The sequence below is a fragment of the Prunus avium genome, chromosome 2 (genome assembly GCF_965620075.1).
Source record: "Prunus avium chromosome 2, drPruAviu1.hap1.1, whole genome shotgun sequence".
Lineage (NCBI taxonomy): Eukaryota > Viridiplantae > Streptophyta > Magnoliopsida > Rosales > Rosaceae > Prunus > Prunus avium.
The window spans coordinates 28,142,010-28,167,643 of NC_142285.1; the positions used below are offsets into that span (position 1 = coordinate 28,142,010).

A 25,634-nucleotide genomic window follows, 5' to 3' on the forward strand; every position below is an offset into this window, starting at 1 on the left:
TGTGCTGCTACGGATGCCGAACTATAGGCTCTTGCCCAACAAAACACTTGGTCCTTGGTTCCTCTTCCATCAGAAAATCGTGCGATTGGCAATCAATGGGTGTATCAGATCAAGTACAATTCTGATGGTTCCATTGAGCGTTACAAAGCTCATCTTGTTGCCAAAGGCTTTACTCAACGAGAAGGCCTCGATTATACAAAAACCTCTGCTCCGGTTGTGAAGTTGGTCACCGTCTGTTGTTTACTAGCTCTCGTCCTCTAGGCCTTTGTCAACAAGGGGAGAGTAATTTGGTTTGTCGACTACACAAGTCCCCTTATGGTCTCAAACAAACCCCTCGTAATTGGTTTCACAAGTTTTCTGTTGCCTTCAGAAAACAAGATTCACACAATCTCTTTCAAACTATTCTCTCTTCACTTGTACTTATGGTACATCATTTACTGATGTTTTAATCTATGTTGATGACATGGTGATCACAGGCAATGATGAGAGTGTTGTACAGAATTTAAATTATTTTCTTCATAATCAGTTTCATATAAAAGATTTGGGCCATTTTAGGTACTTTCTTGGGCTAGAGATTGCAAGATCAAAGGCGAGAATTGTGATCTCTCAATGAAAATACACACTAGATATTTTTGATGATGTAGCTATTCTAGGTGCTCAACCAGTAGACTTTCCTATGGAGCAAAACTTGAAGCTCATAACCAGTAATGGTGAAGTTCTCAACAATTCTTCACAATTTAGATGATTGGCGGAGCGGTTAATCTACCTTATCATCACTAGACCAGAGATTACTTATGCAGTCAATATTCTGAGCCAATTTATGCATCAACCAAGGAAACCACATTTGGATGCCGCCTTATGTGTTCTTCATTATTTGAAAGGTGGTCCAAGTCAAGGATTACTCTTCTCTTCAAAAAGTAAGTTACATTTGATAGGTTATTGTGATTCTAATTGGCAAAACTACCCCATGACAAGAAGATACACTTCAGGCTACTGTGTTTTTCTTGGAGATTCACTCATATCCTAAAAGACAAAGAAATAGAATCTCATTCATCCGCTAAAGCAGAATATTGTTCCATGGCAGCTGCTATTTGTGAGTTGACTTGGTTGCGATATCTTTTGAAAGATCTATGAGTTACAAATTTAGGTCCTGCAAAGTTCATCTGTTACAACCAAGCAACCTTCAAATTACCGCCAATCCCGTTTATCATAAACGGACGAAACATATCGAGATTGATTGTCATGTGGTTCGAGAGAAGATTCAAGCCGGACAGATAGCTACCTCATTCATTCCATCTACAGCTTAGGTAGCAGATTTGTTCACCAAAGCCCTTGGAAGTAATGCTTTCCATAATCTTGTATGCAAGTTGGGCATTCTCGATATCCATGCTCTAACTTGAGGGGGAGTGTTGGAAAAGTTATTTAGTTTCCTTTTATGTATTGATTGTAATTTATTGTAATTGATTTAGGAGTAGCCTCCAAGTAACCTAGTATTCCTTGTAGGATTTGTAACTCTTTATATAAATACTTAGCCTTTTGGCTCTATCAATACAACGGAGAAATATTCTTCTCAATGCAGTCTTCAATTTGATGTGTATCGACCACCGGTTAACTGCACTTTTTAATTTTCAATTAACATCTCTAGAGAAGGCGGATACATTTACATACATATATGGGTGTGAATACACACACTACCATATTTCGATGTGTGCATGAGGTTGTAGCTTTTCCCAGAAATAGTAGTTTTGTAAAGCTAATAAGGTTTACTTTAATATTTAGGTTAGGAACTGAGTCGCTTTAATCAAATCTTGAATGGTGATTTGTATTGCTAATTAAGGTTGCTTTTGTGGGTAGAAACTGGGTCACTTTTAAAGACAAATTCCACCTAATTAAGCTCAAGGATTTTAGAAACCCTACCATTTCTTGTGTTATTGGGAATTCTACAATTTAGAAAGCATTATTGCTGATTATGCATATGGAGCTAGTGTGAGTTGAAACATAACCTCTGTAACATTGGAATTTGCCGATAGATCTATGAAATGTCCTCATGATTTTGTTGAAGACGTTAAACCAACATCCTAGATAAGGGTTTGTGCCCAATATAGTCGTGCCCTTTATGTATATTGGGCACGTATAACCCCATTAGAAAACAGTGATATCCATGTTATAAGGAAGTTTTTTTGCTTACATTATACATAGGGGAGAGAGATCGATATCCGCGACAAGTGGGCATTTTTTTAGTAGGAAAGAATCGTGGTTATAATTCCTTCCTTCCAGCATTGAACGACTATATGGAACTTTGAGTTGCTTGAAGTCAAACACCAATTTTCACAAGCGATGTTATTCTATAAGAAACAGATAGGAAATACACATGAAAGCTTGAATTTCCATAGTTTCCATAGTATTATGATCACTTTACGATAGTGATTAAAATTAAAACAACCAAGATGACATGCATTAAGTTTTCATTATTATTCAACAACACTGACTTGCATTAAATTTTAAACGTGCAAACTATTAATATTATAAAATAAAATAAAAATTTAGAAAGAGAATTCATTCATAGAACTAAAGGCGTACAAAGAGCGACATGATACAGTGACTTCGTTAAAACCTTCCTATGAATTAAGTTGAATACGATGTAAAGATTTAATTAGGAAAATACTTGTGAGCTTAATATGTTTTCATCTTAACTTCCTCGAAACCTGCTGTTTTGGTCTTAACTGCCATAAGGCGGCCAAAGAATTTCTATGTGAATCAAGACTAGGACTATTTGGCCTTGACTTGACGATGGTTTCTCTCTTCCTTCTGCTTACGTTTGTTTAAGGAATGAGTATTTTTTTCGTTTTTTTTTTGTTTAAGGAATTACTTTGTTCTTTTCGTTTTAAAACCTATTTGCTATAACTTTGAATGGTCCTTAACTTTTCCAATTGTAATAAATTTCTTTGAGTTTTCCAGCACCCTCATGTTGGACCTTCTCATCTTCTTCTTCTTCTTGTATTCTTTTAAATATTTCTAGAAATAATTGTGTTGCCTTTTAATCTTCAAATATACATTTGTTCTGATTCGCGTTTTTCTTTTTTAAATTAGGGTTTCCAGATTCATCAAAGAAAAACGAAAATAGAAGTCCTTGGTTCTTTAGCCATCCCAAGCACTAGGTATATATGAGACCTCCCCAACCAAGTTGTAATATTAATTCTCCGAGTCTACCTTAATCAATAATAAAAGTCTAACAAATTCAATTAAAATCTATACACGAATTCAGTCAATACGTGGAGTTTGTGAAATTTAGTCAAATTCCATTAAATTAAATTTAACTTCAACAACTTTATAACTCATTTGAAATCATTAAGTCTTAATTTGAATACACCCACCTGCCTCAATTTGATTTTCTTTTTAATTCTACTTATATCAGCAACATGTTGGTCAAGTACTTGGTCTATCTTCTTTTAAAATTTTAAAATTGGTCAAGTGCCTGTTGTTTTCTTTGCAGATTTTAAAATTGGTCAAGTACCTATTGAAGTTTCTTCCTTGAATATTGATAAGTGGAATTTTCTAATCTTTCAGTCCCCCATATATGTATAAGCTAGATGATCACATGACGGTGTATCAGCATTATTATTAACTCTTAATAAGTTGGTCATGCATATGGAGGTTCAAGGGAAGAAGCAACCCATTCTTGGTGTTGTAACCTTCTTTTGCCTTGTGGGTCACTTCTGTTTTGCAATTGAAAAAATGCGTTACGATAGTCCAAGTATCGTGGAAGAGGTTCGTGTCGGGGCGATTCTTGATATGGAATCAAGGGAAGGAAAGATTGTTCACAGTTGCATTTCCATGGCCCTCTCTGATTTCTACCATCTTCATAGTAACTACAGCACAAGAGTAGTTCTGCATATATAGTAGGGACTCCAAAGCAAAACCTCTACATGCTCTTTCTGCTGGTAAGCCATTCTTTATGACACGTTGTATAAAACTTGCTTTGAGATTGACCCCAAAAAAAAAAAACAAGAAAAACAAAACTTGCTTTGGGAGATTTAGGTTTGAAATATATCTTCTTTAATCATAATATATAATTATAAGAAATAATTATTTATAAGACACATAAATTCATAATTCATCGAAGGCGTATTCAATTAAGATTTTAATGGGTTTTAAACTAGTTTGAACTCTATGGATTTTATTTGACTTTCTTAAACTCCACATATACTTTGATTGAATTTCCTAAGAATATGCGGTAGTGGTAGTGGTAGTGGTGGTGGTAATGGTAGTGGCAGTGGTGGTCGTGGTAGTGGCACTGGTAGTGATGGTGGAGGTGGTGGTGACAGTGACGGTGGTAGTGGTGGTAGAGTGGTGGTGGAGGTGGTATGGCGGTAGTGGTGGTGGTAGTGGCGGTGGTGGTGGTGGACGTGGTGGTGGTAGTGGTGGTGGAGGTGGTGGTGGGGTGGTGGTAGTGGCAGTGGATGTAACTGTGGCGGCAGCAGTGGTGGTAGAGGTAGTGGCGGCAATGGTGGCGATGGTGATAGCCCTGACAAGATGGTGGTAATAGAGGTGGTGAAATCATATCTTGAGAATAAAAATAATATATCTATCAAAATATCTAGGGGGGAAGCAAAGACCATGACCTAAAATCAATCTAAAATCAATCGAAATCCACTACTTTTTGCATTTCCTTTAAAATCAATGATTTTTTTATACACCCAAATTTTTATGTAGTCTTTTAAAGTCATGATTGAATATACATCCAAATTTAGATAGACATTAAAAAGTCTGGATTGAATACACCCAGAATTTTATAGACTTTTATAAATTCATGATTGAATACACTTGAACTTTTAAACTTCTTTAAAATCTTCTAAAATCTCAATTGAATACACCTTTTAAATCAGTTTGTACATATATATATATATATATATTTGTGTGTGTATATATAGTTAATCATAGTGTTATACCCTTTCTACATCTTTGATCTTTCAATTTCTTATTTAGATCCCATCCATCAACCAATTGATACCACCCTCACAAACTTATTGATTTTTGTTTGGTCTTTTTTTCTAAATTAAGACTTCACTAACCAACCGTACGTCTCGGGTTCTCTGTAGTCACAACTTGACTATAAATATTGATGAACATCTCTGGTGTGCAGGACAAAGAACCACAAGGTTGTTGTGAACACTTTAAGACCTTGTCATTGATGAACTATGCAACCAACACACACACAAACCCACAAGAATAGAAGCACACACACACCAAACGATAAAAGCAAACACACAAAGAACTCAAGATATAATCAACTGATTTATTAAACCATACCTCTTCTGCACACTTGAAGTCAAGATATCCCGATGGAGACCGCTTAACCAAATATGAAGTGTGATTAGCCGCCTCTTCCCCAAATGACTAGGTAAGCCTGCTCGAGTCCTCATGCACCTCTCACGCTCCGTGAGAGTTATGTTCATCCTTTCCGATGCTCTATTATGTTGCATCATATTCTTCACGGTGAAATGCCTATTGATACCCTCACTCTTACTTTACTTAAGGAACTTGCTCTCCTTATATTCACCAACATTGTCACTCCTTAGGATATTAATCTTCCTTCCCATAAGGTTCTCTACTTCCATCTTACATTCCTTGAATTTGGTGAAGACCTTAGATTTCTCCTTCATGATGTAGACCCAAACCTTCCTAGAAAAATCATCCATGAATGTCAAGAAATAGTGGGCTACACCCCTCGATCTAACCGATGTTGGTCCTCATATGTCCATGTGAATATAATTAAGCACACCTGTGATTTTTTCCTCCTTGTCTTGCTGCTTGAATACCACCCCTAGACTGCGTCCCCATGGAACAATACTTGAATAACTCAAGTGTGCAGCTATGCACACCCTTCAATGCCTCAAATGTCAAAGTTTAGTGTCATCCTCTAAGTCATTCTCGGTAGATATAGTTGCTCCACCTATCACCATTGTACCACATAGTCTATATAGGCAGTTATGTTGAATCTCTTCCTTCATAATCACAAGTGTACCCTTTAAAACTATGAGTTCTCTTCTAATGGCCTCGGAGGAATAATCATTCTTGTCAAAAGTACCAAGGGAAATAAGATTATTTCGCAACTTAGGCATGTACCTAACCATTCCCAACGTCCTAACAATGCCATAATGCATTTTTACCTTGATAGTACTTGTAGCTTCAACTCTACAAACTCGGTCGTCCCAATCACAACTTCGCCAACATTTTCCTTTTCATATGTATCAAACCATACTTTTTAAAACACATATGATACGAGCACCCAAAATCCAAAATCTAGTCGGAAGAGGAACTACCTGAAGAAATACCAAGTAAATCAGAATTAGCTATCAACTAATAAAAGCTTATCATCGCAACCCAAGCTGTGTTGTTGGCTTCTTCCCTTTTTTCCTCCTCTCTTTCCAAGTAGGACAATTTTTCTTCAAATGATCCTTTGACCCACACTTGAAACAACCATATTTTTCCCTGGATTTTGACCTCCCTTTAATGTTTTTTCTTGCTTTCATGCTTACTTATCTACCCCTCACTTCGGCCTTTACAACTAGACATTCACCTTGAGAGCCTTCTTCGAAACGTTTAGTCATCCGGTGATACGTCAGGACGTCTTGCACCACCTCCTCAAAGTTTAGAGTACTTTTACAGAACATCAACGTCATTCGAAAGTGCTTATAGGATGAAGGCAAGGATGTCAACAACATCATAGCCTTGACCTCAGTCTTATAAATCTCATCCATCTTTTACAATTTTGTAATACACCTATTAAAGGTGCTAATATGCTCCATCATATTTGCAACCTCCTCCATTTGAAGATTTAGTAGCTCATTTGTCAAGAAGAGTTTATCTGACAATGATTTCACTGCAAACATCTATTTGAGCTTTTCTCATGTCTGCTTCACAATGTCTTCCACCATATTACACAACACTTCATCCCTGAGGTAATTCTAAATGGCTCCCTTAGCTAACTTGTCAATCGAGTCCTAGTCTTCGTCTTTCATGGTTTTCGGCTTCTCTTCCTTGCTTGCCAAGACTACGTTGAGATGATGTTGTGCTAGGACATGCTTCATTTTTCTTTTTCATAGCATGAAGTTCTCCTAGCTCGTGAACAACTTCAACTCGACCTTCATGCTAGCTGTTTGTGGTTTCTTTGATTGAGAGTTGCTTTCTCCATCAGTCTTCTTGTTGCCTACCATTTTCAACCCACCACTGCTCTTATAGTTGTAAAAGAATTTGGGCATAAAATAATAACCACCGCAAACTAGGCTATGATATACCACTTGTTGTGCGAAGTCAACTACAAAACCTTGTCGTTGATGGATTACGCAACGAGCACACACACAAACCATGCAAGAATAGAAGCGCACACACACAAAGTGATTAAAGCAAACACATAGAGAGCATAAGAATTTATATAGGTTCGGTGTTGTGCCTACGTCCTCTTGGTGATCACCCTGAGAAATTCACTAGTAATAAGAACACCTTTGGTTACAAAGAAGAACCCCTTAGCTCTTACTAAACCCTAGCTCTCTCCTCTCACACCCGACTCAAATCCAATTTGAATGCCCTTGTTTTCTCTCTTGTGAAAAACCTAGCATTAAGATGCCTATTTATACTTATAGGACTTTAGTGCAATCTTACAAGGAATAGCAAACTTAAGATACCCTTAAACCCTAGGAAAAACACTCCTAAAACAAGCTGAAGTCTACGCGTCACGTGTCCGCCGCTCAAGCAAGCCTCACGTCTGTTGCTTCGATTCAGCTGCACCAAAATGGATTCAGCTGCATCTTCAACTTGTGATACTCGCAAGTGCACGAGCCGTTCGGTAGTATAACATATGTAAGTGCGAGGTCGATTCCACAGGGATTGGTGATTGAATAATCCAATTCAGTTTTCCTACACAAAACAGAAGAACAAGAAAGGAAATAAATAAAACAATAAAGAAAGAAAATAACTCAAGCAAATAAGTTCCCAAGTTCAATTTAGATTAATGGATTGATTCTAGCTAAAGTATGATTAAGCCATGGTGTTTGGTCATAACCTTGTGTTCCTAATTCCCTAATTTGATCATTTGTTGTCTAACCTAAAATTAAGCATTAGGAACCCATTAAGCATAGAAGAACAATTTAAACAACCAAGCATGTATCTAATCCCTGTTGTCGAATGTCCATACATACTCTTCCTATTCATAGTTCAATTCGAATTAAAGCATGGTGTCTACTCTTAATTCAAACCAAGATAGCTAACATGCAAGCCTAAATGGTGATCAATCATTCAAACTAGCATATTAACTTATAAGCATAATGAATAAGAACAAAAACCATAATTGAAAATTGGAAACTAATTAAACTTGAATACTTAAGAAAGAATGTACATTACAAATAAAAGTAAAGTGGAACTAAGAAAACTTGAAGGAAAATTTAGTAAAATCATTTTGTTACAACAATTGACAACTTGAAAGGAAACTAAGAGAATTTGAGGGAGAGAAGGGAAGGGAGCTCTAGAGAAGTGTTTGAGAGCTCCCCCCCTTGGGGTGTGATTTGAAGCTTGAAGGCTTCTCTATTTATAGGGCTAAGAGGGAGGAACATCATGATGGATTTCCACACCATCCTTCATCTTTTGCTGCTGCACCTCAAGCATCTTCAGATGGGTTCAAAGGTGATCAGTTGTGGCTGCCTTTGCTGCCAACCCATGTGGTTGCCTTTTGCTGCCAACCCATGTGGTTGCCTTTTGGTTGCTGAAAAACGAGTTTTCTGAACCAGGCTTGGTGTAGGAAGGCCAGAGGTTTCAAAACGTATCCAATGGGGTTCAAATTTGGATATGTTATACTAGACACCCATTGGAACAACTTCTATGAAGAAAGTATTCCCATCGGAGCAGTAGAAGTGTGCGTTTTGGGCCTTGCAAGTTGGCTGCCGAACAGAGACTGGAATTGACTTCATTTCATTTCTTTTCTTTTCTTTCTTTTTGCTTCACATGCATGCACATGCTTGCTCTATAATAACTCCAGCATGTACCAACTTGATCCTTTAGAATTTCATAGCTGGAATGCCTCCCCACTTCACTCATTATGTTGGATCCAAATTCAGTTGCAGCATGGGTGAGGCACATGGCTTAAAGGAGGAGACAAGGCTCAAAGCTGGCAGCTGCAAATCCTCCTGAGCATGGTTCAGTGTTGGACGGGCTAAGGACTCCACATATGTTCAATTGGGCTGAATTTTGGATATGTTATACTAGACACCCAATTGAACAACTTCTATGAAGAATGTCTCCTCATCCGAGTTGTGCAGATTGCTGAAATGAGACCTGCAAGGTGACTTACGAAACTGGACTGACAAGAAGTGTGGCCCAACTTTGGTTTTGTCTTTAAGCTCTTGCTCTTATCCCAATCAGCCCTTAACATGCATGAATTGCATCAAATGTGATCTCTTGCTATCTTAACCTACAAAACACACAAACAGAGGTAAGTGACTCAAAATAAAGAGAAACTAAGCAAAAGCACTAAGTAAAGAAGGCAAGCAAGTGTATGAAATTATGGACTTATCAAAACAGAAAATGGATTAAAAGCACAAGTTTAACTCAATAACATAACCAAATCATAAGCTAGAAGGGTACAAAATGATATACAATTATGAACCGATCAACGTCCACTCGAGCGGCAGAACCCGCTTATTGGGTATGCAAACTGACTTGTTTCCTCTGATTCCTTTGGTATTCTTAGGTGTGCCAACATCAACATAGGTACCAATCGCTATAGTGTAAATTTAACTGAATGGAGGAGCGCCAAGCTAGATCTATTCGACAAAAGTTATAGACAAGGTGGATGTAGTACATGAAGGAAAAAAACCCAATTAATTTAATAGTTTCATAAGCTTTAGGAAATATCAAGCTTTAGAGCAATGGTGCCCCCCTTAGTTTTATAATCAAGCAAGTTTACAGACTCAAAAGCTAGAACAAGACTTCGTGAAATTTAAGGACTTTATAAGGTAAACTTTTCCTCAGATTTCATTTTTTGTGTCAATTTATGAAAGCCTAGTAGCCAAACTTGTGAGGATAATTTTGAAGAAAAAATGTTCCATCGAAATAAGCCTAAGAATCCAACTTTGTCCACACCCTAAACCTTATGGGGTTGTTTGGTATGCCTCACTATGCCTCACTGGACTGGATTGGATTACATAAGACTTGAAACCCATGTTTGGCAATGGAGAGGATTAACTTAAAATGAGAAACAATTTTAAAAAACCCCGGATTTGCATGTCTAATATAGGGAGAGGCATAAGCAACTTATCTTTAAGTAATAATCAGATCTCATGAACACGACACTCTGATCTCCATTACTTAATCATTTTCATAGGTTAGACAAGTAAATGGAAAGATCAATCCATGAATAAAGTTCAATTCTTGTACATGAAAATGTGACGAGAATTTGCACCATACTATCATTGTTCCTTACACTTCATAAATTTAACATCTGCAAAAAAAAAATTGTTCCCATTTGGACCTAAAGAGATTATATACATATGATAAACCCTATGAGCTTTTATGTTCAGAATTTCAATTCTACCTTTGTCGCACAATGCAGCTCTTAATCTTTTGTACAACATCAAAGTGGAAGCAATAGTTGGTGGACAAACAAGTAAGGAAGCAAACCTTTTTGCAGAATTAGGTGAAGCAGCGAGAGTCCCTGTAATGTCCCTTTCTGAACACAGTGCTTCTCCTTCTCTCACTGACAGATATACCTTCTTCATCGATATCACGAAAGATGAAACTTGTCAAGTTATCGGAATCAGTGCCCTTGTTGAAGTCCTCAAATGGAAGGATGTTGTTCTTCTATATGAGGACACAGAACATGGGAGAGCCACCATTCCATCTTTGGTCAATGCCTTTCAAAAGAAAAATATTCATATTTCATATGAAAGTTTCATTGCTCTCCCTCCTCAACAAATGAAATAATTATTGAAGAGCTACAAAAGCTAAAGGCATTGAAGACTAAAGTATTTGTTGTGCATATGATGTCGAATTTACTTGCTCCGAGCCTTTTCTTGAATGCCAAAAGGCTAGGAATGATGAGTGAAAGTTATGCTTGGATTATGACATCATTCAACCTGAACTTCATGCACGCCATGGATTCAACTATGAATGAGTCGATCCAAGGAGTGCTAGGTTTCAAATCTTGCATTCCAGCATCAACTAGCCTCCACAATCTTACTTCAAGACTGAGGAGGAAATTTTACAAGGAGGAACCCGGTATCGAAGTGAGGGAGGTAAGTCCAAATGGAATTTGGGCATATGATGCAACTTGGGCTCTAGCTGAAGCAGTTGAAAGGGTAAAGATTAAAAATTCTACAAGATCCTCCCAACATGGAGTTATGCTTCTCAGAGAAATATTGCAAAAGAGATCTAAGGGTTTAAGTGGTGAAATTCAATTCTTAAATGGGAAGCTAATTTCAGGTGCATTATTTGGGATGGTAAATGTGATAGGAAAAGAGGAGAGAAGGAGTAAAATTTGGCCTAGCAGAGAAAGAAACACAAAAGAGTTGCACCTTCTTAACGATAGAAGAAATTTACTTTCTACCTATGATCTGAAAAGAATCGTGTGGCCCCGAGGATCAAAAGCAACCATGAAAAGTTCCAAAAGGCGATTGAGTAATCAAATAAAATTGAGAATTGGTGTTCCAGTGAAATTGGGATTCAAGGAACTCGTAGGTGTGCACCATGATCTTCAAACCAACAAAACTTATGTCACTGGCTTTTGTATAGACGTATTCAAAGCTGTAATCGAAGCCTTGCCGTATAAAGTGCATTACGAGTTTATTCCATTTGAGGATGCCAATGGAAATATGGCTGGGACTTATAACGAACTTGTTTACCAAGTCCATCTTCAGGTATGCTTGGATTGATTTATATATGTTAGTGCTTAATTATCCTTCTTTTTTTTGTCATTTATCATTACATACAAAAGTTTTCTAATATACTTGTTGGTTCCCCGGGAAAAAATATGTGGTAAACTAGAAATTTGACGCAGTTGTTGGAGATACGACAATCACATGGAACAGATCTTTATATGTTGATTTTACTGTACCATTCACTGACTTAGGCACGGGAACGTTGGTGCCGAAAGAAGATGAAACCATGTGGATCTTCTTGAAACCTCTTTCAGCAGATTTGTGGATAACAAGCGCTGGTTTCTTTATTCTGACGGGTTTTGTTGTGTGGATAATTGAGAAGCCTGTTAACCAAGAATTCCAAGGCTCACCATCGCAACAAATTGGAACAATATTTTGGTTCTCCTTCTCAACCCTTGTGTTTGCTCATAGTAAGCACTTGATCTCATTGCTTCGAGTCATGCATGTTTTTCCTACCAAGTCAATTCTCAACTAAACATTTTGTGTTGCAGGGGAGAAGTTGTTGAACAACTCGGCAAAGTTTGTAGTGATCATATGGGTGTTTGTAGTGCTTATATTGAATTCCAGTTACACTGCCACCTTAACTTCAATGATGACAGTAAAACAGATACAGTTGAACTCAAAACTGGACTATGTAGGTTACCAAATTGGTACATTCACCAAATTAGGACTGATAGACTTCGATTTTAAGGGAATCGAGCAATTTAATCAGTCAGAAGAAGCATATATTGATGCTTTGTCCAGAGGAAATAAGCCTGGTGGTGCTTCTGCGATCATCGACGAGATTCCTTACATCAAGATCTTCCTAGCAAAGTATTCCTCCAAGTACTCCATGATTAATACCAAGTCTACCACCAATGGTTTTGGCTTTGTGAGTAACCTGAGTATCATAAAAAAAAATTATGTTTTTAAGTAGAACGTTGAAGGCACGAAAGAAACTTTCAAATTTAGAAAGTATAATACTACGTTTATGATTTAGCTGATTAATTTTTCGTTCATTTTTTTAACTCAGGTTTTCCCTAAAGGTTCCAAGTTGGCACAAGATATGTCAAGGCAAATTGAAATTCTCAGAGAAGAAGGAAAGCTTTTAGAGATGGAAGATGCGTGGTTCCATAGTAAATCAAATCTTCTGTTTGAGGACAAAACGAGTGATCCAAGTGCTCTGAACTTCCACAGTTTTCGTGGTTTATTCCTTGTTAGTGGGGTTTCTTCAGCTTTTGCTCTTCTCTTATTCACAGTTTTCTTACTGAAAGAGAAATATTGGCATTTCATGAAGAAGAAATATTGGCATGTCGTGAAGAAGAAATATTGGCAGCACGTAAGAAAGGTCCTCTCCAAAAAGGTATTCAATGAGAATGAAGAAACTACAATACAAGATGCGAGCTAATAACTAGATTGATTATAGTGTGTTTAATTAGCAGAAACTTTGGTTTTTGTTTTTTTTTGGGTAAATTCTGAAGGTTGTGTTTACAGATAGTATAAATTGAGTTGCTTCAAGCAATATATCTTTGCTTGTACAATTAAGCATATATGTAAATTTATATTATTTTTTTTTTATTTTAGATGATTGATGTAATATAAGAATCAGTTCTCTAACGAGGAATTTATTACTTTATGCACGAAAGTGTTTGGTATCTTATTCAAGTAGGGAACTCAAAAACTTTGATCTCTCTCTCAAAAACTTGTTTGGTATCATATTCAGGAAGAGAACTCAAAAAAATTTAAAAGAAGAAGTTCTAAAATTCATGTTTTAAAACTCAAAAACTTATTTGGTATGCAACTTGAAAACTGTTTTTAGAAAAAAAAAAAAAAAAAAAACAATTTCTTTATGTTTTCAAGTATTTGTGTGTGTTTTAATTATGTTTGAGTTTAGGTTTTTAAAACTAGGTCTAGCAAACCGATTTTTTGAGTTTTTAACTCAAATTCTGTTTTTGACTTTAAAAAGTTGGATTCAAATCTAATAACAAACAGTCCAGTGTTGTAGCGTAATCCACCATATGAATTTTACTTCATCAAGGCCTTTTTTTTATCGGAACCTAATGTGTTCCACATGGACCAAAAAGTATTGCACGAAGTGTGACCCACCCGATTCAATAAAAGGGTGAGCGAAATTATAAGTAGGGACATAAGTCTTATCAAAGATAATTGTTAAAGCTAAACTAAATGATGATAACAGGAATTTAGCTTAACTTCGCATATCTAACCTTTTAATCCATACAATAGTACATGTAAACATGAATATACGTATCATGCATTTTACCGTTGTGACTTCAAATCCCACAATGCTAAGTGGTTTTTATATAATCTCACAATTTTCTGTCACGATTCATTCCAAATACCACTTATGCTTATGTGCATAATGCTTGAACTAAATTGTAAACTGGAGGTTGTAATTTCGATGTTTATAGTCGTCTAATCTTATAGATCAGTGAGTTGAAATTTCATTTCCGAAGTCAATCCTTCTCTGTTTTTTATCAGTCACATCAATGATCTAGTGGAGATTGTTTTATTTTAAACTTAAAGAAAAATTTAGATTTTACTCTGAAAATATCCAAAATATTTACTAGACTTCAATCTAGTATAATTCAAAAAATAAGGTGAAAGAATTTGGGGTTATTTTCTAATTATTTGAAACGTTATGTCGTTGTTTAAAATTATATAACAAATATGGGGTCCAAATGTAATTTTCAAAACTTGATTTTTCACCCCAGCCCAGCCTCTGCTTCTCGAGGTTTTCCCAATTTAAAATAAACGGCAGCAGCAACTCAAAAAACCAGAGGTCCAGATCCAGAAGGAAGAAGAAGAACAAAGAAGAAAGAAATTGCGAAAGGATAACGGTCCAGCCTCTTCTTCTCCACTGAAAGTTCTGCATCTGCTCCACCCACCAGGTTTTGTTCTTGATTTTAAATCTGAACTGAAGTTAACTTCTTGTTGCTCCTTCACTTACTTCGTAGATGTATTAGTTCAACTTCATTCGTGATAACCAAATCCAAATCCTGTCCAGAGTTTATGGATTAATAATAATTTCCTTTATCAAAATGATATGTTCGAACAGAAATGAGTAGTGTGGGGATGTGGGCAATAGTTCTAGTGCGAATGAGAAGATGATAGATGAACAATCAAATTTTCTATTTAATTGCGGTATCCTTGCCGATTCGTATCCTAGTTTTTGGAGATTTTCCGTATCCAAATGGGATATTTTTCGAAAATGATTTATTATAGTTTGCATTTTACTCAAGAAAGTGCTTCTTTTGATAGGTTAGTATGGCAACCCTAAGAAATCTGAAAATCAAGACTGGTACTTGCAAACGCATTGTTAAGGAGCTTCATTCTTATGAGAAGGAGGTTGAGAGAGAAGCTGCAAAAACAGCAGACATGAAGGAGAAAGGAGCTGACCCTTATGACCTGAAGCAACAGGTATGGTCCAGACATGCATCACAGACCAGATTGCATCGTCAAGTTGTCATCGTTTTTAAATTTATATACTACTGCAGTTGTTCTTCTTATGAAACTATTGTTGTTTCAGACGTTTGATTAGTTGAAAACAAGAAATTAGTTCAGTTATTAGCTCAGTTAAGATTTGTAGAATTTGGGAATTGCATGGTTTTGTGGAATTTGTCATATTTTCTGTTTGTGACATGTGAGTCGCATCTGTTCTTTGCAATTTATGTTATTTAGGTATATTTCATTTCCTGCAATTGGAATCTGTTATTCGACTTAGTGAAGCATACAGCTTTCTTAAGATTTCTCAAATTAGGTTGACTTTTTTCCTTTTAAATAATTTCTGCAGCAATTCTACTTTTCTGCTTATCATTCTGTTGTTATTGGAATTTGAAACCTCATAATGTTTAGAAAGGGGTAAGATATACTTTACCCCCATGAACAAATGTGGAAAATCACTTAACACGCTTCCACCACAATATTAGAAAAATAAGCCCCACGTTTGTTCTTAATTTTTCATTAATAGCTATTCTATCAGTATATTTACCATTAGTAAAGTTTTAGGGCCAAGTTCCTATCATCTGATGACTTATTTGAAATTTGTAATCGATCATTTTGCCATCTGACTCAATCTTTGAAACATTGGTGTGGTGATTAATAGATGTGCAGATGTGCAATGCGCAGTGTGCATGTACAAATAAATGCGCAGATTCGTTTGTTTACTTCCATGTCTTAGAAATCATGGTAATTTAACAGTTTTATCACAGAAGAATAAAGGTTTGGAATGCATAGAAGCCCGCAATATACACTAAGTACAGATATGGTTACCAAATATCATGTTGAGCACTGTGACTAGTGCAAAGTTAAACTGCATAAATTAGTTTACTAGTTGTTCTTTAACATTTTGAAGATTCATTAGTTGTTCCAAAAATTACCCTATTAGATCACATAATGTTTAGACTAAAGGTCATCGACTCAATCCTGCCTTTGATTGCTTGGAGAAGCTCTGCTGTTTACTTTGTTGTCAAAAGGTTTAATGGAAAGCTATCTATCCATTCCAAATTAAATTCATCTGTTCTTTGTTTTCCTTACAGGAAAATGTGCTGGCTGAATCAAGGATGATGCTTCCTGATTGTCAGAAGCGCTTGGAGGCCTCACTAGCTGACCTTAAAGGAATTTTGGTATGTATAAGTCTTCATTATCTTTACTCTGGATATCAACTCCTTTAGCCCCAATTTGTTAAGCCTGATCTTTATTTTCAGGCTGAATTAGAAGAAGAGTTGAACCAGAAGGAAGGCCCTGAAATTGAAGAAGCTCGAACCATTATTGGCGAAGTTGATAAGTTATTTCAGACGACAGAAGCCTAGTGCTGTAGCTTTGTAACATTTACTAACATCAGGTGGTTTTCAATCCCCGTTTGCTTTTTTTCGTGTTTCAAACGATGGGCATGTGGTGTTGTTGCCTTGACATTGTTTTCCAAGGAGCCTTATTCTGTTGCCTGTATTACTACTTTTTTCAGTATATAAATTGAAATTGCGTGCTGGTTCTCTTTCAGTTTCCATTGACAATCTTGAACTTCAGTTTGTACTCCATGTTGAATGGAAAAAATGAAAAGAATTATTAGGGGCCGTTCGGTAACGTTTTCAACGCCTGTTTTCATTTTCTACCAAAAACGCGTTTGGTATGTCGTTTTCATTTTCACTGGAATTTATTTTCTGAAAACAAATTCAAACTTATGTACAAAACTGAAAACACCAAATTATCGTTTTCATTTTCTATCTTGTGTATTGGTTGATTGCCTTTTTTTATTTTCTTTTTTTATTGGTTGGTCTGATTTTTTATTTTTTATTTTCATTTGTCATTTATTTTTTCAATTTTTATTTTCACTTCATTATTTTATTTTGTTACACGGGTGTATATTAATTTTATGATAAAACCATCATATATTATTCAATTTTATATTTATTTTAAATTAAAGATAATAGAATTTTATTATCGAAGTTTTTCTAACATTAGAATTTTTATTTATTTTAATTATACATTATTATTATCGAATTATACATTTTTCATTGTTTATAATAATTTTAGCCTTTAAAAAATATCATAATTAAAAAATATATATATAGGATAGAAATTAGCAAAAAAATATACTTGAAAAATAACTCACATATTGTTATTCTCAAATTGTCCCAAGTTTTCACTGTTTTTATTTTCGGAATTTATTTTCCAATTAATCTACCAAACTCATTCTCGAATCCTGAAAATGCAAATTCGTTTTCTCAATTTCTTTCTCAGAAAATATTCTTCGAAAATGTTACTGGGCCTTAGTATTTGGTCTGTTCTCTCCTTTTCATTTCCTGTTGGATCCATCTGTTATCAATTAAGTCCATGTGTCACACTTGAAAACGACGTAGCATCAAAAGAAACCTACACAAATATTTCTTCTTCCCCACCCCTTTTTTTTTTTTCGGTCAACCCACCCCTTTTTTTTTGGGTTAAATTATTCTCTACGTTCCTGTGTTATAATCATCTTATTATTTCAAATCCGCACCCCTTAAAAATAATTTCGGAATCCATCACTATCCATTACCTTGCATGATTGAAAGCAATTTATTGTCCCTATCATTCATCAAGCTTCAATTTCCCTGTATTTCTGAGAGCAATTTCTTCTTTTTTTTTCCCCTTTTTTTCTTATTTACTTATTGAAAACTGTCACAATATAGGACATGATTCAGCAATAGCACTTGCAAACATATGAGTCTTTCAAATCCTCCACAAACCAAAAGCCACCATGAAGTGGCCAGTGCTATAGCCCCAATTTGTAGTGGCATGTGACAGCAACTCCAGAATTGCCTTGCCTTCATCTGGTTTTCAGCTTCAAAATATTGCTGCACATCCAGCTACAATGTCATGGCCCAATTTAGATTCCGAGGCCAGTTTTTTTTTTTTTTTTTTTCATATGTTTAGTTTTGTTTGTTGGCTTGGTCATAAAAAGTTAAAAACCATAATTTTGAGGTTTGGGGATATCTTTTCAGTGTTTCAAGAACTAAAAGGCAGATAAAGTTCGCAGGTGCTTAGCCAAATTAGCTAAAGCAAATGCGCTTCCTACTCTGCATGCATCCAAGTTCAAATCTCATCCACTTAGTTTAAATTATATTAAAATAGAATATCGTTTGTATAAAAAATAAAAAATAAAAAGGCAGTCAAGTTCTAATCAACTTTCTAGTATTTACAAAATTAGAAAGTTTCTGACACCATGAGAAACTACTGTCCAAACGATGTATAATGACGTCACTTTGGCTTAATGCTACCATTAGAAAGTTTTGAGAGTTGTAACAACAGTTTCCTGTACACAACCCCAGATGTTACAGCAATCAAGAAAAACATAGCTGTTTTGGGTACATGGATGCTAATCACCTCCATTCTTTTTAACTCGAATTTTCTTAATTTTCATAAGAATGGAAGGATGGTTTCCTGAACTTCCGGCGGAAGGGCCTACATGCCTCAATGCTGAGATCAACAGCAGCTGCAAGAGCCATGAAGATGGCGGCATCCTCCACGCATGTAACATGCCTCATGGCTAGTTGTACCAATGGCTTGCTGCTCTTTCCTTCCCCTTGCACTCTACAGCTCATGACAAAACCACCTACAACTGGACCTAAACCTGCAAAGTCTCCACTGCTTTGTGGGCTTGGTATTGGACTGGCGGCCGCCGCTGCTGCTGCTGCTCGCATCTGTTTGTCTGTGTCTATGAAAAACTCCCCACCCTTTTCAGCATTGATGCGGATTTCAGACTGGAGGAGCTCCACTGCCTCCTGGCATTCAGAAAGAAGGCGAAATCGGCAGCAAACAGAGTCTCTGATGCCACGCTCACGCCATGCCTCAAGCTTTCCCCATGGCTGCCAACTGTCAGGCCTGCAAGGATCAGGACTAACAATCATCCAAGCTCCTGGGTTGGACCTTGCAACCCAATCACAACCTGTTGATGGAACAAATGGAGTTGTTATAAAGGCTGCTGCAACAGCCGAGCCAGAGAGATCATGTATGGTCACCTTCCATCCCTTTCTCTCTCTTCTCTCTGATTCGAGATCAGGATTGTTAGCAGAACCTGACCAGTATGTGCTCAATGGATCCACATGGGGAACCCTGTCAATTCATTAAACTATCAAAATCTTCATCGACACAAGGTGAAATGTAAAAGAGAAAACCAACTTGTCCATAGCAGGAGAAAATGAATAAGCGGTTTTTGCATGATTCTAGAAAACTGCATCCAAAGTTCGGTGATAGAATTACGTACGCTATATACTGTATCCAACATATCTTGAATATTCGTTGTTAAATTGAAATGTTTTGATTATTACTAAATTTATTATGTAGTTACATATACGCCTGGTTGATTCCTGACAAGGCGAATGTTAAAATTCAAATAGAAAAGAATACGGCTATTAAACATCTAACAGGGAAACAAGACCGACAGGGGACACGGAAAATGACTTTAAGCCAAGCACAGTGAATGTTCAAAAAAGAAAACAACCATGACAATAATGTGACAATCTAATCAACCAAATGCTGATTCGCACCCGAAATTGTTGTACCTAACAATGGAAATTTAAAATGACGATTGCCTCTTGAAACTAATCCAGTCAAAACTATACAACTTGGGAAGCCTTATTCATCCAACAAGAATCTAGAACAAGCATAAATGTTTGACAAAAAATAAATTGTTCTTTGCAATCATTGTTATACTTGTCCTTATGCTTTGCTTCTTTTAATTTTCTTGTGTTTTTTTTTCTCAGGGATGCATTCCATACATAGTTTTCATGCATCAATTTGAATGTCCAAAAGAAGATGAGACTAGACAGCAGCCTTTTCAAAAGCTTTAAACATTTAATGTAAGTTACAGAGATAACATAAATCACATCACCTGTCTCGGATGAACTTGCAACTGAAAATAGGCTGCTTAATGGAGCCTTGAAGCTGCACAACCTGAGGACTCAGTTTTGTGACATCGTCAAACTGGAATACATATCTTGGATCAGGATCTAATCTTACTCTCAAATGAAGCTCGGCACTCAATTTTCCACCCTCCTGCTTGTTTTTTCCAATACCTATCCACCCACTAAAGAGAACCACTGGCTTTCCTTCCCCCCATTCAGGACCAACCTCCAGCTTATATGTCCCAATTTGCTGCCTTTTGACCCCTACACCACAGTGGGACCCCTTCTTCCCTGTGAAAATAGCAATCTCCAGAAAGGCACGAGGACTGTAGAAACACCCAGGTTCCAGCAACGCTTTAATATCTGATTCTTCAAGGTAAAAACTTGAGGCAATGGTATGAGAATCAAGTGTAGCTTCAGGAGAGGATACTAAGGGGACTGACGCTGTCTGCATAGGGAATCCTCGAAGGCGAATTTCACACGAATATGGAGAAGAGAATGCATGAATCCCAGATTTTTCAGACTTCAACGCAGTTCCAGGAATCCTCAATCCCAGTGAGCTTATTGACAGCCTAATAAAAGCCTGAGGATCCATTCTGGTCACAAAAATTTCCCCATTATATCCAAAGCCATATTCTTGGACGGCCTGTGGCACCAGCAGAATAGTGACAATTTTTAGATCGCAAAATATTAAGTGATGAAATCTGATGGCATCATGTAACTAAAAGTGAAAGGAAAGTAGAAAAAATCTTAACATCATGTAGTAAGTTAAAACACATACAAAAACGAATTTAGAAAAACCTATTTAAAATCAGACAAGTATATAATGAAAATTCAGTTGACTGCAGGGAAGGAATATGAAAGTTGTTATAGTGTTCGGTGTAAGAAAATGGTAAACACTAAAAGAAAGACAGGTTTTTGGAGGTTTTTGGCCAGACGAGAAACAGGTTACACCATTAGTCTATTTAAATATACTCACATAGACAGTTCCTTGTGTACTCAGAGGCCTTTGCAATACACGATTGTTGTTGAAACTTTGAATTCCTTGATGATTTGTGTCCGAGCAGCAGCCTGTCAATCCACATGCCAATAACTACTTTAATATTTGAAGAACAAACAAGTGAAAAGAAGTGCCATTATGAATATAACAAAAAAGATCATATAATAGAGGCATAGGCCTGTGACTTTTACCCTTTCTAACCAATTTCTCCACCGTAATAAACTGAACCGATATGGAGAGAACCAGAGCCAGATATGAAAATTCAGTGGAGAACCACAAGTATTTAGACAAAAACATTGAAAGTGAACCAAGAGGACAATAAACAACACTTTAAGAACAGGAAAGGAAGATCCAAAACAACTGCCATAGTTCTAATCCTAACAAAGGTGAATAAGCCTGCCTATTAAGGGAGCTACACTGAGAAATACATCAAAGTTTCATACTGAGCAGAGATGCGGTCAACATTTCATTACAAGCTGTAGAAGCAGATGAAAAAGAAATGAGTTGAATTAATAAAAGGATTAAAATAGGTTAAGAATGATGGTAGTTCATTCCAAAGATTTCAAACATTTTCTTCAATTTGCAAAAGTAATTACCGCACTAGTACCTGGTGTTAAATCTATGTTAGACTTTCAACCATTTCCCCCACTGCCTCAAAAATGAGTTCTCATCCTTTCATCCTAAAACGAAGGAACAGTTGGATCATAAAGGAGTTGGAGCAGAAAGATGAGGGAAGCACAAAGGAATTATGTCTAATTTCTGACATCAATTCATTGATTGAGACCACCTTAGTGTACTACAACAACACATATCATCAGCACTGTTAGCATCTCAGTATATTTCGTAGGTATAGGTCATCCTCTGAATTAATCTAATTTTCGCATTCTGAAATATTAAAGTAAACCCCAACAATGCCCATTTTATCAAATGACTGTTTCATACTTGTCTCAAATCATATGATCCAACCTTAGAGGAATAAAATGGAAATAAGAGAGGTAGCAATATTGTCTCTCTTTTATTCTTAGATCAACTACTGACTAAGAATCCATAGTAATTTCCAGCAAGAATAAGCTTTGATTCCATGCAAGGAAGAACCCAACTTAAAAGATATACAAACCCTTTAGCTTACACACCTGCAGAGCTCTATTTGCATCAGGTTAATATCAGTACTAAGGCCAAATCAAATTCCTGGATTTTTCCAGTAGCAGTAGTGTTAGATTACCAGCTTCAAGCCAAAGCTGTCCCATCATAATCACAAGCTGATAGTCATCTGACAAATCACACAATATACCTTATCACTGTAATTATCAAACAGCGCAGCCAAAACTCAACTAACTTGATTTAGCTGTCTATTACTCTCATTCATGTTCCTTAATCAAGTGAACAACTTTCTAGTCAATTATTCCATGGTTCCATACAGAAGGAAAAAAACACACAAGTGCCTTACGGGAATTCCCTATCTTTCACTTGAATTAATTTTCCATGAAAAATAGAAGTATTTTACTTTACAACCCAAATAATTCGCTCAAAATAGTTGTTATACACATGAGTAGTTTTCTGCTAGAATTCCCATATGAAATAAGGAAGACACTAATAGAAGGTAGGATCGTATTTTCTTTTGTCTTTCTGCTTTCTTTTTTGGAAAAAGCGGATTGAAGAAAATAATACACCTAAACTGCTAAATTACAAAATAACATTATCAACATATCTCTTTTTTTTGAGAGAGAATAACATTATCAACATATCAAAATAACATTATCAGCATATCAACTATTCAAATTCAAATCCACAACTGACTTATCAATAACAATCTGCTCGTGACTTGGACTTGGTCTAACAGTAGCATGCCAACCAATGTATAAATCCAGCCATATTATAACAGAGTGTACAATCATTAATGTCTAAGCCCAAAATGTTGAACCAAAACCATTATACTGTGTTAATGATTGTACACGGTTAGAATATGGGTGGATTCAATACACCAAGCCGGCATGCCATGGTGTGTATCCGATACACACAATAAGTTTTCCATTTATACAAAGAGCCATGTGATCTGAGAAAATTATTGAAATATGAGGTCCATTTGGCATTTATCCAACCTTGGCCAATAGGTGAAGCTCCATTTAAATGAATGAATATACGAGCCAAGTTAGCATCAGATAAGTATCCATTGAGGGTAAAACATCTCATATCAATTGTTTGTTAGGGTTGTTCTTGGGACGCCATTAACTTGCCCTCTTTATCACCCGTGAGAAGTCTTCGACACAATTTCACACTAATGTAACAACTCTGAGTCAGATTACATCTTTGCAAAGCCAACTTAGCATTCCTTTACATGTATGTAAGTCAACCACACTCCATTATATATTGATTACTGAGAAACAGGAAAAGAACATAGGGACGTACAAACACTAAGAAAGCAACAAATCTTTTCAGCCAAAAATTGATTTACCTAAGCTGATTGTTTTACTTATGGTCAATTTATGGAAGCTTGTAGTGAGTGTTGCTCTGATAGTTTCCCATAGACCAATAAAATTTAGGATTCTAAGGAATCAATTGCACTTGAAATTTACAACTAAACACACCAATAAATTTCAGAACCATCTCAAACTCTCATGTTGTTACCAAAACACTCAACAGCAAAATACATGCAACCAGCAGACCATTGAGCCAAAAAAAAGACAACCCAGTGCAAATTTCAACAAGCTAAGCTCAACCCACAAAAATATTCCAACCAAGCACATAATTCAGCACAATGGAAGCCCCAGAAGATAAGAAACATTCAGATTTTGAATTAAAAAAACAGAGTCTTTAGAGTCACATAAACAAAGACTGGAAGCATAGCGCAGAAACAAAAGAGAAAAACAGACAAAGAAATAGAGTACCTAACTTGCGGAGCTGAAACAAGAGCAGAAATTCAGCAGCAAAGCATGTGAAGAAAAGAAGTCCCAACAAAAGAACAACAACGACAACAGAGAGAAACACCAAAAACTGGCTTACCAATACGAGAAGTCTCTTGCTCTTCTTTTAGGGAAAAGGAACGAAGCGAATGTGGGTTGCAATAAATATTATGAGTAAATGATTGATGTGAACCGAGCAAGAAGAGAGAGAGAAAGAGGAAGAGAGATAGAGGGCTTCATTAGTTAACAGAAAGATATGGGAAGTGGGTATTTATTGTTGTTGCTGCTGCTGCTCTTCCTGTTGTTGTTGTTTTGCTGAAGTCTTATTTTAACTGAGTCTTCTGCTGCTTTGGATATCACGTAGACTGTGCACGGATCACGAGGACACACAGCACACAACAACACCCTCCTCCCAGAATAACGAAACCAAAAAGCTATCGTCATCTCCTTCTCACTCTGCATCACCATAAACAATTTACTTTCATTTTCAGTTTCTTTTGTTTGCTCGCATTGAAATAAAATTGTACGTATGATAATGTTTCGTCATATTTACGTTGTCAGATTGTGTATCTCGATAATAATAACTAATTTAAATTTCTTTTTTAAGGAACCTTAACTTTATTCGAGAAATATTTTTTTATAAGCGATACTAAAAAAGAGAGGAAATGTTTACCTTCTTGTCATGAGAGAACTTTATTAATCAATAAGTATGAACGGGAGCTTCTCACGTAAGAATTTTATGTTAAAAATTCTAATATTGATCATTCATTAAATGTGTTAGTAAGTTGCATATTTTTCGTATATGCGACCCAATAGTCAACGGCGGCAAAAAAAAATCATCATGCAATTATTCTCTAAAAAAAATTCAAAATAATCATCATGGACTATCATCCTCTAAGACGGATTTTGTGAAATTATAGGCAGATGATTATTGTGCTATTATTATTATATCATGGTTTATTTATTAATCATTTAGGAAAGAAAAGTATGAGATGATGAGATGAGAGAGATAGAGAGATAGAGAGGTGGTCGTGAATACAGCTGTAACCAACACATATTTGCTTAGCAGTTGGCTACTTCCAATCTGTCCCTATTCTAATTTTCTATGAGATTCAATGGAAATCATTTGCCTCGTTAGCTCAACTCTTGACTTGACTTCATCTCTTTGGTTTTTTTTTCTTCTTTTTTATTTTTTCAAAATTATTATTATTGTAAAAAATAATAATATAGATAGCTTAAGCACACACTCTAATAAATAACTTATTAATGAAGTATAGGTCTCGTCCTTTTTTTGGTGCTTTTGCTTCCTTCTACCTCGACATTGGCGGGCGGAATATTGCATTTTGTTCACAACTAGTTTTAGGTTAGGGTTTTAGGTTAGTGTTATTAGTTGGATTAGCTTAGGGTTCTAGATTCATGTCCTCATGGT

At 36.1% G+C, this 25,634-nt stretch overlaps 2 protein-coding genes and 1 pseudogene across 8 annotated transcripts; 2 read left to right on the top strand and 1 right to left on the bottom strand.

The window, feature by feature from the left end:
- The first annotated feature begins 3,648 nt into the window (after positions 1-3,648).
- On the top strand, positions 3,649-13,314 carry LOC110756044 (glutamate receptor 1.4-like; annotated as a pseudogene). Its single transcript, XR_015833717.1, has 5 exons — positions 3,649-3,941; positions 10,604-11,906; positions 12,034-12,337; positions 12,419-12,798; positions 12,940-13,314. The product of XR_015833717.1 is annotated as a glutamate receptor 1.4-like (transcript).
- Positions 13,315-14,657: 1,343 nt separating this feature from the next.
- Positions 14,658-16,927, top strand: KIS (tubulin folding cofactor A (KIESEL)). Of its 2 annotated transcripts, none has more exons than XM_021957404.2 (4): positions 14,658-14,815; positions 15,186-15,344; positions 16,463-16,549; positions 16,631-16,927. In XM_021957404.2, exons 2-4 carry the CDS (start codon positions 15,192-15,194, stop codon positions 16,733-16,735), a joined length of 345 nt encoding a protein of 114 aa, XP_021813096.1. In that variant the 5' UTR covers positions 14,658-14,815; positions 15,186-15,191; the 3' UTR covers positions 16,736-16,927. The 2 variants fall into 2 exon arrangements, with proteins under 2 accessions (XP_021813096.1, XP_021813097.1); XM_021957405.2 differs by having other exon boundaries at positions 14,659-14,815; positions 15,191-15,344.
- Positions 16,928-18,573: 1,646 nt separating this feature from the next.
- On the bottom strand, positions 18,574-24,712 carry ASG1 (nuclear factor 1 A-type protein (DUF1005)). 5 transcript variants are annotated; one of them, XM_088249253.1, is made up of 5 exons: positions 24,306-24,712; positions 21,913-21,985; positions 21,285-21,376; positions 20,293-20,951; positions 18,574-19,514 (listed from the first exon to the last, which is right to left on the bottom strand). In XM_088249253.1, exons 4-5 carry the CDS (start codon positions 20,898-20,900, stop codon positions 18,812-18,814), a joined length of 1,311 nt encoding a protein of 436 aa, XP_088105379.1. In that variant the 5' UTR covers positions 20,901-20,951; positions 21,285-21,376; positions 21,913-21,985; positions 24,306-24,712; the 3' UTR covers positions 18,574-18,811. The 5 variants fall into 5 exon arrangements, with proteins under 5 accessions (XP_088105379.1, XP_088105377.1, XP_088105378.1 ...); XM_088249254.1 differs by lacking the exons at positions 21,913-21,985; positions 24,306-24,712 and adding an exon at positions 21,497-21,766 and having other exon boundaries at positions 19,158-19,347; positions 19,421-19,514; XM_088249251.1 differs by lacking the exon at positions 21,913-21,985.
- Positions 24,713-25,634: the final 922 nt, after the last annotated feature.